The following is a 17,472-nucleotide window of genomic DNA, read 5'->3' as shown; positions in this document are numbered from 1 at the left end:
AGGCTCAAAACTATAACAAAAACATCCCCAAGTTGCTCCTTTCCAGATCAATATTTAGTTCTTTGGAAGGAAATTTAGATTTAGTGCATTATCTACAAGTACAGGAGTCAGAAACAAAAACTACTGTTAATTAAATCTTTCAACGTGCCAAACATTAAGGAAAGCCCTTGACATGTAAACAAACTTGCACATGGTCTGAAGAGAGATACTTGGTTCATCTGATTTTAAGCACAGTTTTCTTCTCGTACTGGGTTCATTCTATTGATTATTTAATCTACTTTACTGCTGGGTTTAGGGCTTGCTTTGGTATATTCTGCTGTACTGGCCCAGGTTTCCATCTGGCTGACCTTGGCCAGTTAACTGTCATCAGCACCTTCAGAAATAGGTAGGCTCATAAAGAAGTTGGCAGCTGAACTTAAACTACATGTAGTTTTTAAGGGACTTTTGTTTAAAAATAAAGCTGCAATGTACATGTCACTACCGGTGTACTACTCAATCTCCAACTAACGCCATATGTATCTGGTGGGCAATCCAAAATACTGCTAGCCCTGTCTTCAGCATGAGAGCATCCATCTACAAGGGCATGCCAAAGAGATGTCGAGTTTGCTAACCTATCCCTTCCAGCTGATGCCTCGTCCATCACTCTAAGGTTTCACCACATGGAACTAAAGCAATGACTGGAAGCTTCACCCCAGGTGCTTGATTTAAAGATATCCTCCTGCTGGAAGGGATCTGATATCAGAGCCCTTTTGTTCACTTTGCTTGGTGACAGCTATGAGTTGATGACTACACTTGAGCTTTGAGTGACTGAATTTTTACTGTAACAATTTCATGTATTTAACATGAAGGAAGAAAGGGCAGGAAAGAAAAGCATCATCTTAATAGGTTATGCACTTTGCTTGCAAGTGCTACAGTTAAGTTGTTTCCATTATTATTTCCTTGAATTTCTAAAAAATTATTAGTTTGTAAATTACTGCACAGACAGGTCTACCTACCTTTATTAATACAACCTACCCAACTGATATTATACTGGCAAATGCTTAAAAATTAGTTTTTGGGGAAGGGAATGAAGAAGTGTATTATAATTTTTATTTATATAAAGCATATGTAGTACATACTTTACAAATGACAATAAAATACACAATTGTCTTTATTATAAGTACTATACCATTATAGCCAACTGACTCACAGAATGCTTCTGTTGATTTCTGCCGAATTATTATATTATAGCCCATCTATGATTACAATTAGCCAAGTGAATGTTCATTGAAATTTCTATTTAAGTTAATAAGACAAAAAGGAAATAATGATGTATCTTGTACATATAAATTAGACTGTCAAATCATAACTGACTTTTTTTGTTGAAATAGATTACATTTTGTGTGTGCATGCATAGTTACTTAATGTTAAATATTAGAAATTACTTATTAATACTTTCTCCTTTCTTAAATCTACAGTGACAGCCAATAAAACAATGAATCAAACCCTGAGTTGTAGTGTTTACAATTTCCATGGTGGGAAGAGTCTCAACTTTAATTTAACAACAGAACATTACTGCCCTAGATTTAGGGAGATATACACAATGGGCACTGCTACATGGTATCCCAAACATGCAGGTACTACAAGACACACACAGTATGGGAATGAACTTTAGTTTCCTTAGCTTTGCTTTCTGTATAATCTGAGCCCATATAATTAATAATCTTGATAATTTAGGAACTCAATCTTAGGGGAAATTCACATGTATGAAGCCTTCATGTCAGCACAAACACTAAAATGAACAGTTCTAAGGAGAAACTTAAATGATTTTTTAGCCAGAAACCTACTCCACCTGCAATGCAGTTTATACTAACCCAGAGTTTTGCAATATACTTTTTATTCTTATTGATATGCATGAATAAAACTGAAAAATAACAAAAGTTTGAGACAAATTCTGTATTAACTAATAAAACAAATCCTACATTCAAACACACTGCACCAAAGTGAATTCAAATGAAGTGGAAAATATGTTTCAAATAATAATACTAAATTATCTTAGGGAAGAAAAATAAAAAGTGTGGCAGCTTTGGGGTAGAGGAGGTTACTTTACACAGGACAATAAAAATGTGTTAGTATTTTAATAGCCTCTATTGTTTTAGTCACTTTGTACTCCTATTTTATTTTTATAAGAGAACAGGAATCCCATATACTTTCTAGAGAAATGCTTAAGTTTCCATCTAAAAAGAATGAAATTGGACAGAGTAGTCCAAAATTAATAGCATCTTTCGTATTTTTTATAATTCTTCTGTGAAGCAGAAGCAATATTAGCCTCCTGAGTTAGCAAGAAAGGATAATTTACTACCTAAGACTATACTTTTTAAATTATAGAACACAAAGTTTTAAAAATTTAGCATTATCATACCAGATCTAAAGCAGCATTGTAATTAAATACCAAAGAGCTGCTGCTACGCTGGTCTAACTCTGCAGCAGACTGCCTGCCTGAGCGCTACACTCTTCCGCTCTTCTGCTCTTGCGTCACTTACCCCACCTGACTTTGCCATGCTACTTAAGTATCCATGAATCAGGCTTCTCACCAGTAAAAGGAGAAAACAATGTACCTAATTCCTTGGCATGGTTTAATTTTATTCTTTTTTTTTTTTCCCCCCAGTGCTGAGGATTAAACCCAATGCTTTAAGCATGCTAAGCCAAGTACTCTACTACTCAGCTACATCCCAGCTCTGATGGCATGTTTTAAATGTTAAATAAGTACAAAATCTAAGAACTTAAAAAGTGCCTAGCATACAGTAAGAACTACTTAAGTCAGCTGGTATTCAAAATTCTCAACAACAGAAGGTCTAACTTAATTGCTAAGTTACTTAGTTAATAACCAAGGACTTATGAATGTGGGCCAACAGAAAACCACCAACATGAATGGAATTTCTTACTTAATGGTGATCCCACTAGTAGCATCCAACTCTTGTGTGTACTTGCTCTGTTTCAACAGTGTCCATTCCTGTATGCACACTCTTGAGGGCCAGCATCTACTACCTGTATCTCATAAAATGCTAGGTACAAGAGAATGCTTATTAATTTAAACAGCCAGTGGTAACTTCTCTTCCAAATTCCCACCCTTTAGGCTATTTTGAAATATCTTTTCTCCTCTTTCATGTACAGTATAAAGTGTATGGAGCAGCTCATGAAGTACAGAGCTGAGGGAAAGAGTTCCTGATGCCTGGCTGGTGTATGCAGCTTCTGACACAGGAGGGGGTTCCAGGAAGATGAGCCCTACTCCCCTAGCTCTTTAGTATTCTTTAGTATGACACCTCATGTACCCCAGCTTCACTTTCATGGGTCAAATATGCAGTTTTGGTACATAACAGGTATGTTCTCTTGAGCTCCCAAATTGATTTTACGCAGGCTGACAAGTGTGACTGAAAGACAAATTAAGCCCGGATAATGGTGCAGAGATGGTAGCTGGGTTTTACTTACAGTGACTGGTAGGGGGAGCAGCTGTGGGGGAGGCAAGGGAGACACAGCGGGAGGGAAAGGCTCCGGCCTGACTTACACACTGCCCTTGAACCGTGGCTGACTGTCAGCTGCAGAGAGAAAGCAGACGGGCCCAAACGGAGCCACCAGTAGAGAGGCTGCATGGGCTGCAACAGTTCTCTGGCCTTAGAAAAACTACTGTCTTCAAATGACCTCGGAGAAAGGATATTAATAATAATTATCCTTAAACCTTCTTTCGTCTGTTTCCCATCTGAAGGCAGAGGTCACTGGCTGAAGATTCTGGCACAGGTAAAGAAAAAGGCACTATTCTGTTTAATGTGGGAAAGAAAACGATCATCCACTGAACATTACAATGACAGCTACTTGCTGAGTGTATTGACACAGCTTATAATTTCTTCAGCAGCCATGTAACCCAGGTGTGGTTATTGCTCAATTCCTTCTAAGGAGACATGTCAGGGACAATATAATTTGCTCAGATTCAAGAAGCTCCTATGAGGTACCAGAACACATACTTGCTTCTAGTTGATGTGATCCTATTTATTTAAAAAAAATATACAGTTTATTAAGGGATAGTCTCAAAATATCAGATTAGTTGAAAACTTAAAAGCGTACTTATGCCTTTTATTTTTTCATTGGTATTTAACTTTCCCTCTCCTTTTCAAAACATGCTGCTTTTCAAATCAGTGGGAGCATTACTGCAAGAATACGATGTGACAGGGTGTTTACTCTTGCTGCTTCTTGGGTGGTTGTGGTGTGCAGCCTTACGATTAACACCAGACTTAAGACATGGCATGGGCCCAGCATGACACATCTGAACGTGTTTTATGGTTTCAAGGGGGAATTACTAGGGTTTTGCAAAACTTTAATTACTTGTGCAAGACCTTCACAGTAGTTAAAAATACAGATGATTGTTTTAAAACATGAAAGTACTACCTCACATGAAACCTGAACCTTAATGATTAATGATTTTTCTGCTGCAATGATATCAGCAACTAGAAACATGAAACTTCACAGCACTAAATAACTTCAACCAACCATTTCTCCTAAGAACTCTAAGAATATTATTTCATTTATTTGCTGACACCAAAAATAAAGGTACCAAAGTGAGATTACAACAGTTTTGGTAACTAATGAACACCAAAGGGAAAAGAAAGAGAAGAGAAATGGAGACTGATAGGCACTGAGAGGAAAAGCCCCTTGGGTACTGTATGTGAGGATGGGATAACTCTGACAGAGAAATCTACAAATACAGACTGATTTTCAGAGTAGTCTGGTTATTAGAAACTGTGCTGCATACATGTATTTAGAAGTTCGTTAAAGACAACTGTATTTGTAAAACTGCTTTACTTTCATTTATTTATTTTTGCAGTAGTGGGGATTGAAACCAATTCTTTCTTTTGAGACAGGGTCTCGCTAATTCAGGCTAGCTTTGAACTCAGGGCAATCCTCCTGTCTCAGACGCCTGAGTGCTGGGACTTCAGGCATGTCCCATCATGCCAGGCACAAATCCAGTTCATGCACTGAGCTACATCCCCAGCCCTTTTTAGTTTTTATTTTGAGTCAGAGCCTCTATAAGTTTCCCAGGGCTTCCGCCTCTGTCTCCAGGTAGCAGAGATCACAGGTGTGCAGGGCCATCCTCAGCCTTCTAAGACTCTTCTAGACAGAACTGAGTCCAATAGTGGGAAAAGCTATGGAGGAAATGTGCTAACAGGCTGATAGATTTTTACGTTTGATAGGGAAAAACACATTTTGAGTTTCATACATTTACAAAGATAATATTTTCCTAAAATCTGCCTTTTTGAATACCATATAAAATGTAGATTTAAAAATATGAACTCTAAGAGGATATATTCAGAAACATTATAAGAGATAATAATCTCCCCAGCCCTGAAGCAAAGTAGCATATGGGTACTTCAGCGCATGCATTAACCCCCGAGCACCCAGACAGTGTTGATACACGCCTAATAAAGATTTATTTTTGGCACTACAAAGTCAAATGTGTTTTCAAAACATTATTTTAAATTTTTTTTCTATAGGCAAAAATATCAAAGGAGAGAACCAGAAAATGGTCTCAGAAAAAAAGAAAAGCCACAGGAAGAAAGCTGTCATGTTCTCTGTTTTGACTTCACAAAAGAATTTTTACTAGAGATTAAAGCCTTTCAAATCTCTTGTCATTCAGGATATGAAATTCTAATCCAGTGGCATGGCCATTGAGGCTCAAACTTAATCAAATATGCTGACTAGCTTGAACAGGAGGTGGTTCACTTCCTTACTTCTGGTTTACATCTCAAACTGGCTCTTTATTTGCAAATTATGACAGTCACCTGCTGTGTAAGCTATGGAAGCTCAAGTGCAGGGAGGAGAGCCAGCGGGCACCTGAGCTTACCAGATGAAAAGGTACATCACCCTGACTCACCTCGGTTTCCTCTGTCTTTAGGGAATGGCTGAATTTTATATAAGGCCTATTTATAAACCACTGCAAGTGATACTTGCGTTCATCTTGCATGGTGACATCATTTCCTCATCAATAATTTAAGCATAAGAAATGGATTAAAGGGGCTCTGAGGGGACTTCTCATACGTGGAAAAACAGAAAGCAACTGAACGCTCCAAGATATTAATGAAGTCCTCTTACCTTGTTCTTTGATCTGACGAATTTGCTTCACAGTTTCTTTTAAGATTGCACATTTGTCAGGTTTGAAGTTAAAGTTGTCTATATCATTAAAATTTGCAAAAATCAGCTCTGCAAGTTCTTCTATATATTTATTTTCCTGTTCACGATTACGTTTCTCAGTGCTCCTTTTGGGGCTAAAAACAAGAAATTTTTTTTTATGTATTTGAAAAAGCTATTATGAAAAAGATAAACACATCAACTAGTTTTAATACAAACATAATAAACAAAAGTTACCCACATAAACACAGAAGTACTCTGGGTGGTGGACCAATTTGTCCCAAAATGTTATGTTTTTTAAAAAGTCAACTGTATACTAGTTTACGATTATGCATTTACTACTGGTAAGATTGCTGTTTAATGTGCTTGCTGTCTCCCGCTGGACTGTCAGCCTCAACACGACAAGATCTGGATGACGTTGCTGACCTCTGTGCTGGTTGGGGTTTCACACAGGTGGGCAACAAATTTATTGCCAAACAAAAAGAAAGAGGTGACATTTATAAAAATTCAAACATTAAAAGAAGAAAGAGAAGTTAACTTAGTTATACAGGCATAAGCAAATTTCAATGATTTTGGTTTTGTTTTTTGGTAAAGAAAATAATGAAGATATTTTTGTAATTTTATAGACCTCTGTAGAACGTTAGTAATCAAATCATACAGCTTTTTTAGATAATGAGAAACGTCATAACACAGCTAGAACCAAAAGTGAAACTGACCCAGGATATTTGTTAACTGTCCAAGCTGAATGACATGCAAAATATAAAAACATGGTCCAAGTTCAACAAAGGTTTCAAGAAATTAACAGAAAGGGAAAATATCAAAATTGGAAAAATCATCCATTTGAATTTAACAAAACAGCAAATTCAAAAGTTTCTTCTCAAGTGCAGTGAAGAGCCTACTGAGCGACATTCAAAACAGTAGCACAAGGAAGAGAATCAAGCTGTTTCACGGAGCCACTTTATACAATAGTAATTTTAAAAATTTGGGAATTTGTAACAGGCTTCTGTACATTCATTTCTAAATGTTATTTTCATTAATAAACCTAAGATGGAGCACAATTTCCTCATCTTGCAGTGGTTACATGATTTGTCCATGGTTACCCAGTGAGCTACTGGCAGAGCTGGAAAGAGAATTTGTTTTTTTAAATGTCATTTTTACCTCTTGCTCCCACTTAAGTACAGCAAAGGAGAGGGGTGCCTGAAAGGCTTTGAAGGGCCCAGTTCCCATCCTGACCCCTAAGTCTCCCCGACTAACCTCGTCACACCACCACCAGCCTCACACTACACACAAATGAACAAGTAGATAAGAAAGGGGAGCTGGATCACAACGGCCCGGAGAGAGGGAGCGCCAGGCGGGAGGCTCAGAGACAGTGCACCCACCAGCAGCAGGAACACAGTGTTGTGTAAGAGGGCAGCCAGCTCCGGGGACAGTTTTCGCTGATCCAACAGCCCCCCCAGCCAGCAGCCCTGAGTGTTAAAGGCACTCTGACACCCGGCAGGCTGTGGCTTACTGGGAGGTGCTGGGGAACCGAAGGGCAGCACGCAGCAGCTGGGCGGGGGGCGAGGGGGGGCAGCATGGACACCACAGGCTCCCCGATTTGCTTGGCAACTTGACGTAGGAAAGGCAGCAGAAAACACTGGCTTTTTGCCCTTTTCCCTCTTTCTTTCCTCTTTCTCTTTTAGGACTTTTCCTAGCCCCTTCCCTACTATCTCCTGTCTGATTCTTCTTACTGGTCATCGGAGCTAGGCTGTTTTCATTTAATTCTTGAAATCATTTCTTTGATTTAAAACATCAAAAGACTGGAAAGTTTCTTTTCTATCTTTGTTCCTTCTCTGCCTAGTTCTCACCCAAAGTAATACTACCATTTTTTTCGTGGTTACCCTACATGTATACCCTGCACAAATATAGATGCTTTTCTCTCCTCTTTTAAAATGTAAATATGTAACAGTATAATCCAAAAACATTTCATAAGCTTCGCTGTTTCTGTCACAATGTTCTATGGCTCTTCCCCCACATTAGTTCAGCTTCATCCTTCATCATGGCGGCACTGTGTTCCAGAAGCGCCACAGTCCCGCAGCTCCCTTTGAACATTTTGTTTTCTCCTAACTCTTTATAATTATGAGTAATATTGCATAGACTCAAAACAACATCATTTTGCATGTTTGGAAGTGCATCACAGGGAGAGTTCCAGACGCTGACGTGTTAGTTCAAAGACTGTAGTTCTGATACAGCCAAATACCCTGGATGGAGGTCTGACAACACACATTTCTAGCCACAACAGATGAGATGAAGCTTGCATTAGAATTATTTGTTTCATTCACTTAAGAGCCACAATCTTTGTTTTCAACTCAAAGAAATAGGTTTAACATTTCATATTATTAAAAAATATTAAAACAAGAACCTAGTATAAAGCTAGCAACAAGTCTTTTTGCTGTAGGATCTACTTGTTATAACATTCTGTATCCAACAAAAACACAATATTTTAGAATGAACTGATTATAAGTCAAGTACAAAGGGGACATCAGAAGAAGTATATAGCTTCCTTCTTTGTAAAGAACAAAAGCTGTAGCTGACTAGCATAGTCAAAATGTAAGTTAATGCATATTTAAAAGTTTAACTGTTAAGGAGAAAATCCAAATACAATATATGAATTAGGTGTAAAATCAATGCTAAAATAACAAAGAACCATGTATAAAGCTTTAACAGACAATATTGAGGTTCTCAGCAAGTGTCTAACCTGGGTCCCAGCTGGTCAGAGCATTCCTTGCGCTTTCTTGTCTCTGCCCTGGCTGGGTCAGAGGTATTTTCTCCCATCCCACTCATCTTGAACACATATCAGCAACTAAAACAGAAAACAAGGAGGAAAACAGTGTAAAGAAATGATAATAATACGTCTGCTCATTTTGCCAACAACGAAAGAAATGAGTTCCATCAGAAATTTGACAACAGTAATTAAGCATTGTTTTGATATATGTGCATGTATAATTTCTAATGGAAAAGCTCTTGCTTTTCCTCCCTACCTTGCTTAAAGGTTAAACAAATCAGAAAGGCTAGCATTTAAGAAACAAACCAGCCTAACTCTTTGGGCTCAAACTCTTTACACAGGGGCTATATCTCAACAGCCAGTGAGCTACAGTGCGCTGGCCCAGGGCCTGCGCAGCCTCCGGTTTCGGGGCCGGCGGTCGCACGTGCGTGGACACCACAGGTGCTGGGAGGGGCTCCTCCCAGCCTCCGTTCCAAGCTGGGCAGGGGAAGTCTGTGCTGTGACGGCTCACCGTGAGGGGAAGAGGCAGGGCCACGACTGCAACGGAAGGGTCCGAATTCAGCCAGGTAGGGCTGACGGCCTTGCGGCGGCCCCTGGCTCCTGGACTCCTAGCCAGGGTCTCACAGGAGCCAGGCGCACCCTCCCGCCTGGCTGTCGTACTGCTGCTCCCGTGCCATCTCTTGGCGGCAGTGACTCCCTCCCTGCGCTGTGCATGGCTTCCTTTCTCACATCCGCCACCCCCAGACTCTGCTTCCCCTGGCTGCTTCTAACTGCTGCCACCAGAGGTCGTAAGATGTAACCACAAAATTGGGAAAGGAACACTATTACATTGTCGGTGGGAATGTAAACTAGTACAACCACTATGGAAATCAGTGCGGATAAGCCGAAGAAAAACTAAAACTAGAAATTCCACTTGACTTAGCTATCCCCTGTCTAGCTCTTTCCCCTAAAGGGTTAAAATCATCATATTAGAGGGACACATATATACCCGTGTTTAGAGCAGCACAATTTATAATAGCTAGATCTTGCAAACAGCGTTTATGTCCATCAGCAGATGAATGGATAAGGAAAATGTATTTATATACAACGGAGTGCTACGCTGCCATAAAGATAATCGTGAGGCATTCACAGATAAATAGATACAACTTGAGAATACAAGAATGTTAAGTGAAATAAGTCAGACACACAAGCTCAAATAATACATGGTTTCTCTTATATGAGAAACACAAATAAAAAGCAAAATAGAGAGATAAATAGGAAATAAGTTCAAATACTTCCTCAGATTCCATTGTTTTAAAGGTACTTCTACACATGCTAATTGGTTTCATTTATATTACTAGTTTATCTTAGTTCACTGAAAAGAAAGATTTGTGTTACAGCTTCTTTTTGTAAAAATCTTTTTGGCTTATGCCTTGTACTCTGAGTAACTACTTTGAAGATAAAGACACATACATAGTGTAACAAGAAAAGATGTATCCTCCAAATCAGAGGAATTATTTACTCAGGGGATGGAGGGGGGCATTATAGCTCCTACATGCTGAATTCCTTTCAGTAAGAAAACAGAAGAACCTCGAGTGTGCTCACAATGGTTATCATAGTGAAACAAAATAGATTTCAGTGTATAGGAACAAGAGACAGAAACGGAAGCTTCCTAAGAGCGGGACAGACTAGAAGCAATCTTACGGGGCTCTTAGAAGGACCATACTCCAGGTGCGGAACCAACTGCTTACAAAGGAAAGGCGCAGTCCCGTAAGTTTAGGTTAGCATTTAAAACACCGTTCCGAGATCCAACTCTATACTGCCTCTCCTTCCTTCTGCCCCTCAGACTTCTAAATAATTCCTACTCTCTTTTGCTTTTTATAATGGCTTTTCTTCCTTTCTAGATTAGAAAAAGAGAAGACTAACTCAGTGGGAGACCAAGAACTTAACCAAGACACTGAGAGCAAGAGGCTCCTCAAGAGTAAGGACAGCTGCAAGGAGGGCTAAAGAAAACAGCACCGAGACCATCTCAACAGCAAGCTCACGTACCAACGCAACGGCCCAGCTGTGCCTCCACGGCGACCCGGGATGCTATCAGTCTGGCTGCAATTGCTGCTTCTGGCCACTATTCTGATCCAAGGGAGCCTTAGATCCAATTGTTTTTAGTCACGTGAGTAGAATGAAGAAATACTGTATCAGCTGAGAGAAGCCACACCGATTACACATTCAGTTTAGGAGGTCACACGGAGGGTACAGCTTGAGAGTAGAAGCCTGAGCTTCCTGTGGGTGGGAGCAATGTAACCAAGTCCCAAGTTCCCGCCTGTGGTCACATTTTTTTTTTTTGCCTGATAATAAATAAGTACAATCTGTACATGGTTATTGTTTATTTGACATTTATTATGCGTCGAGAAATTTATAGGTTCAAAGACAAGCTATGACAGGCAGCACTGCAGAGAAGCCGAGACGATATCCATATCCAAGCTTCAGCACTTGATCAGTTGTGTGACCTTAACAAGTTCCCTCACCTCTCAGGCCTCAGTGACCTCTTCTGTAAAACGGAGACCAGCATCACATTAGCGTTTATGACACAGGCTACCAAAAACATGAGCAAGTGGCAGAAATGGGCTTTACACACAGGCTTCCAGAATGCCTCCTGCAGTCCACTAAAAGGAGACAGCAAAGGCCCCGGCCCTTCATTAGATGAGCTATTTGTCCTCCACCACGCAGGCTCAGGCCGCACAGGGAAAAGCAGGTCTGGATAACACGGCTTCTACGCTGACTCTGTTCTCGACGTCTAAACATCATTCGCTCAGCGCAGACTGTCTGGCAGCCCCTGCACACAAGGCACAGTGCTGTGAGGAGCGTAAGAGTAATGCTGTTCTCAAGAAGAAAACAGGGTGCGAGGGGAGACCAACATGCATACAGGAAATATCCAATACGTACACACAGGTGTTAACAGAACTGCCATGTGCTCCTCTGCACTGTGAGATGCAAGAGGGATGCTGTGCAGGGCAGGACGGAGCAGCACGCAGGGGGCCCTCGGCACAGTGTGTGACTGTAAACGGGCGGGCAGGGGGAGCCAGGCCATTGAGGGGCTGCACAGACGGGACCTGAAGAAAAGCCCGAGTACCAGAGCTCTATGCACATACTTTCTCAGCCATTCCTGCCATCGTTTCCCAGGTAAGCTTTTGTTAATAAAAACGACAATTTTTCCCCAAAAGTATCTCCATGTATATTAAAAAGCACAGTTCTACTTGAAAGGTCAGATAAGATTTTCAACTGGCAATTAAAGTAAGCGATGATTTTATTTAGTCATGCGTACCCAATTTGGGGACTGAACATTAGCATCAGCATCATTTGCCTCTAAATTTCCCAACATACATACAATAATTGTAATTTTGCAAATGGAGATAGCAGTGACATATTTCCACAACAGGGATGGAGGCAATGAGGAACGGAGTAGGTGTGAGCATTTTCTGCTCTAAGTATAATAAAACCACTTCAGCACAATGTTTGACTTGTGCCTCCCCAAGGCTAGCTCCCTTTGTAGCTTTAAAACATTATTAATTTCTTCTTAAAGTAAAGTGCCATACTTTCTCTTTTATTATATGATGGTAACTTAAACACATTTCCTCAAAATGTAAAGATTTCCTCTTGATGAACATGATAGTTTCCTTATTTTCCTGTTTTCCCCACATGGCCCTCTTTTCCAAGCATTTTCTTGGGCAGCCAACCTTTACACCCCTGAAAGCAAGGGTGTGGGAAAGGGTGCGGTGCAGAGGGCGTGGCCAAGTCCAGAGAGGGGGCATGTCCCCTGCCAGACCCCTCAGGCTGGGCTGGGCCCACAGGCACGAGGAGGCCATCTGAATCAGCACCAGGCATCGAGGACAATAAAGAAGACAGATCTTAGACAAGAAGGGAGAGAAAAGGAGAGCTAAGGTGGAAGAGCAGGGAGACGGTGACAGGCAGCCACTCTGGAGCAGACCCATGGACTTGTGACTTGCTCTTCAGTGGGTGAACCAAATAAATAAAAGTGAGACTCATTAACGAGGTGCTCCGGGAGCAGGGCTGGGGCGCTCTCCTCCAGATGCTGATATTTTTAACACCCTGTGTGAGGCTTGGCTGGTGGTGAGCGTCAGCATTGACTTGGAGTGTGCGGTGGGACCAGGTGAGTTCATTTCCCCCCACCACTCACAACACTGGGCCAGGAATAAAGGAGACACACAGATCAGATAGACAAATGACTTCTAGACTTACACACGGAAAAACAGCTATGCAAAAATAAACTATACTGAGAAATGAGTTTTAATCATTTTTGCAGCTCAAAGTTAATTAATTTCTAACAAAACAGTAGGAGACAGAAAATACTGAAGGGCAGCACCGAAAGGTAAAGCACTTTGTCTCCAGCCCTCAGCGGACAGCTCCTTCACTGTTCTCTGTGTTTTCAACATTCACATGGAATTAAAGCTCTTGGGCATATCACTCTCAATTCTGAAACTGTTCAACGCAAATTACAAAAACTGAAAATGACTCCAATAAGCTCTCAGGCTGTATCTCATGCTAATTACAGTGATCGAGAGCAAACCAGTTTCTACCAGATGTTGGGGGTTGTGAAGGACTTCTGAATCATTTCTATCCCCCTTTGGAAGTTTCAGTTTGGAAAAGAAGTTTCTATTTGTCCCTTCCTGTTATCTACAACCACACAATAGCGCTGTTTTCACTGTGTATACCCTCCCTCTCATCTTTTATCAAGTAGATAGTAAAGAGCTACAGCCACAGGTTTAGTTTTATTTTAAATAAGTAACAATATGCTGGACGGGGTGAACAATGCCAGCAAATCCTTAGCAAATGACAAAGGCAAAATAAAATATCAAACCTCAACGCAATACAAAAATGCATTTTTCTTTTATTACTTACAAGATACCAGAGCTACTGCTTGCAAAACAACCCTATACCATTAAAACCAGTTAATCATGCAGAATTCACATAAACAATAATGTGCATTTTATCTTTTATCAGTATCAGCCATCTTCCAAACATGGCCTATAAAACTTTCAGATTATACACTGAACAAATGCAGTGAAAGGATAAATCAAGATTATACCACTGCTGAAATCCACACATAATAAAATGATCAAACTTTAGATTTTCGTTGCTAATTCCAGGAAATACTTCTAAAAAGTTAAGGCTCCTGATTTTGAGAATGATATATACAATGAAACTTCCCAAGGTAGAAATAACATAAAAAAGAGCCACTGAAACAACATCTCCTATAAATAACCTACCTCCTGATTGGAGGCCAGGAAAGCCTGCCACAGTTTGCAAGGATTTCCAGGTTCTTTCTGAACTTTTTGCAAAAGCTGTAAGAAATTGCAGTATAATATGCTTTCTGGTTTTACAAAAACTTTTTAGGATAAAGTGATGTAGACGTACATATAAATCATCCATACTTCTCCATTTTTATTCTACTAAATCATGGAAGGATGATCTTTTAGCATGCCACCACTGGTCAGAGGCTCACCTGAAAAGCTAATGCTGCAGTCACTACCCCTTATCACATGAAAACACGTGCTCCGGAAGCTTATACATCAAAGTACACTGTTTTGGGGGCGGTGGTGACGAAAATCCTTTCATTATACACAAGTAAAATTTCTGGGCCAGATTCAGATAAATCTGTGGAAACAAAGTATCTAAATGCGTTGGTAACAAAATGGGCTTTCTGGCTGTGGAAGGCTGAGAAGGGCAGAGGACAGGGGGGCCGGCCTTGAGAGCCTGTGATGACACAGATAAACACACCCAGCTGACAGGGGGAGAAACGCCTCCCTCACACAGTGTTAATTGGTCAAAGTTACCCAAAGCAAACATTGTTTTGGCAAGAACCTAACTTCTGGCAACAGTCAAATATTCTATGCAGTAAAATTATCAACTATGCAAGGGTATTTGTGAAAGAAGCATCATATGCACAGATAAAGCACAACTATGGGGATTTACTAAATGCAGGAATCAGAGCATACAGAAAATAAAACTTTCTTCCTACTGTCAAACAAGATACTTCAAAATATTTTAGCTACTAAAATGGTACATTCTTTCCTCCAAAGCATTACTACTCTTTTTATGAGGTCCTAAGAATATTTTAACTTCATCTTTACAAAACAGTACGGCGCTTCTTGGTTTCTGTACAATAAAATTCTAATTTACCTACACATTCACTCATGAACTTGCACACTAATTCATAAAGTGACAACAGCTTGCAAAGTTTTAGGAAGCTCACTTCAAATAAACCTAGAATAAAAGACATCTTTGGAAACAAACTCTCAGCTCAATTTTACTAGTTTACAGGAACATACTGTATGTTTGACTTTTTAAAAAACTGCAATACACCAGACATAAACTACTCTCATCAAGATATGATTTTTAAATTTCTAAAACACTAGCAGCTCACAGTTGAGTACAGGAGAAAGAAAACAACGTACCCTGCCATTATAACTACTCTTCCAGCAAGACGGTTTAGCACCTACCTTCTGTATGCTGGACCTCAGTCCAGGAAGGGTAGTAAGCCTATAAACAAACGTTTACACTAAAAAACTCCTTCCCTCTCAGTGTGCTCTGCTCCTAGGTTTACTTTTGTATAATGGCCTTAAAGTGGTATATTAGACAGTGACTAGAAGACATATTCCATTTTCTGACTGAAAGCCAATAATACTCATGAATTTTTTAGCTGAAAGACACTTCAAGATGCCATTGGGAAGCCTGCAATAAACACATTAGGCTGCACATGGGCGGCGGCGGCTCTTTAATACGCGCTGCAACAATCAAGTAAGTGGCTACATTCATGTTCAGTGGTGACACAAACGTTTTGCTAAACAGTTCCATCATCCACATCTCTCTTAAAGAAGGAAAAAACCCCCCAAAACAAAAAACAAAATGCGGCAAAACCAAACCCTCTTAAAAGTCTTGTCTGCAAAATCCAGGGCAGGGTATGCAATTAGCCAGGAGCTGCTCTACACTCTCATTACCAAGGGGAAACTGTCTTGTCTGTCATTAGCAGGCTAAGATGGTTTCTGCCTTCCAAATGCTCAGAGGCTACGTTCCTCAACATCGCCATCACTGGGCTGCTCAGATACCCAAGTGTCAGCCAGAACAGACACGGCCAGGAATAGCAAGGCTGGGTTTTAATACGGCCTCAGATGAGAAAACATCACAGAAGAAGCTGCATTTCTTGCCTCCCCTCCAAGCAGGGTACACTTATAGTCTCTACTTAATTTTTTTCTTCTACTTAATATTTTGAAAATCAGTTTATTACTTATTTATTTATTTGGTACCAGCAATTGAACTCAGGACCTCACAGTTGCCAGGCAGGCGCTGCGCCACTGAGCTGAAAACCACTTTTAATTGAAAGGAGTCATCAAGCAGGACTGTAATACAGCACTGATGTTTGAGTTTCCTAACTTGTCCAGATTAAAATTCAAGTTTATCCTTCCTTACTTCCTTTTTTTTTTTGGTACTGGGAATGGAACCCAGGGCCCCTCATATGGTAGACAAGCATGCTACACCTGAAACCTATTTAAAATTTCTTGCAAAGGATAAGACAGCCTTTACCTACACAAAACATGTTTCTATTATTTGAATGCTAAGCAGTTCCTAATTAAATGAAAGTTTAACTTTATTGATGACTTATGAGTTAGATACTCTGCACAAATTTCCTGCTTAAAATCCCATTTTGATGGACATACTGTTAAACTGTACAGATGCATCTTGCAGATTAACCTCTGACCCGCTGCCGTGAGTAGTGTACCTAGGACACACAGAGAATAAATGACCTATCAGCGTTCAAATGCTTTTTTTTTTTTTTTTTTTGGTCTTTTTGAGACAGGGTCTCCCTACGCAGTTCAGGCTGACCTTGAGCTCATTTTGTAGCCCAGGCTGGTCTCGAACTCGAGGTGATCCTCCTGCCTCAGCCTCCCAAGTGCTGGGATTACAGGCATGTGCCACCACGCCTGGCTAGTGTTCAAATTTAGACGTAATTCCAGTAACTATAATTTGCTGAGTGGTTACTATGTTGGCAGGCATACCCTGCATACTTCACGTGTGTGAACTACCTCTATGCCTATCCACAACACATGACCAGAACTACTTTAGAGATGAAAACCTTGGGAGATAACGTAACTTGACCACATAGGTAGGCCATAACAAGGCCACACAGGAAGTCTGAGTTCATAAGTGAATCCAAACAGCTCCTCAACCCTTAGCCACTGTAACACAGGCATTTAAGGCTCCTGTTCGGTGTTCAGGGGCACTAGGAATGGAACTCAGGACATTGCACCGGCCAGGCAGGCGCCCGTGCTGCTGAGCTATATTCCCGGCCCCCATTCAGTATTTAAATACTTTTACTGAAGAGAGAAATTTATGAACTTTGGGGTATTACAGAAATCAGTATATGTGAATTTAGTAAAGTGACAATATAATCTGGAAGTGCTTTTTCTTTTTCTTTTTTTTTTTTTTTTTGGTTTTGGTTTTGGTTTTTCTCTGGTACCGGGAACCGAACTCACGACCTTGCGCTTGCAAGGCAGGCG

The 17,472-nt window shown here is 40.4% G+C and overlaps 1 protein-coding gene across 1 annotated transcript in view; it reads right to left on the bottom strand.

Annotated features, from left to right (window-relative positions):
- The window catches only part of Ncoa2 (nuclear receptor coactivator 2), a gene marked incomplete in the record, with an annotated part of 273,362 nt that overhangs the window by 85,637 nt on the left and 170,253 nt on the right, over positions 1–17,472 (bottom strand). Inside the window, 2 exon segments of the mRNA XM_005392106.2 lie at positions 6,121–6,293; positions 8,894–8,998. Of these exon segments, the coding sequence (XP_005392163.1) occupies positions 6,121–6,293; positions 8,894–8,979 (259 nt within the window).

This window comes from Chinchilla lanigera, unplaced genomic scaffold, assembly GCF_000276665.1.
Source record: "Chinchilla lanigera isolate Chin_1 unplaced genomic scaffold, ChiLan1.0 scaffold00043, whole genome shotgun sequence".
NCBI lineage: Eukaryota > Metazoa > Chordata > Mammalia > Rodentia > Chinchillidae > Chinchilla > Chinchilla lanigera.
Note: the sequence above shows the minus strand (reverse complement) of the source record. Positions and strands in the feature narration are given on the sequence as shown.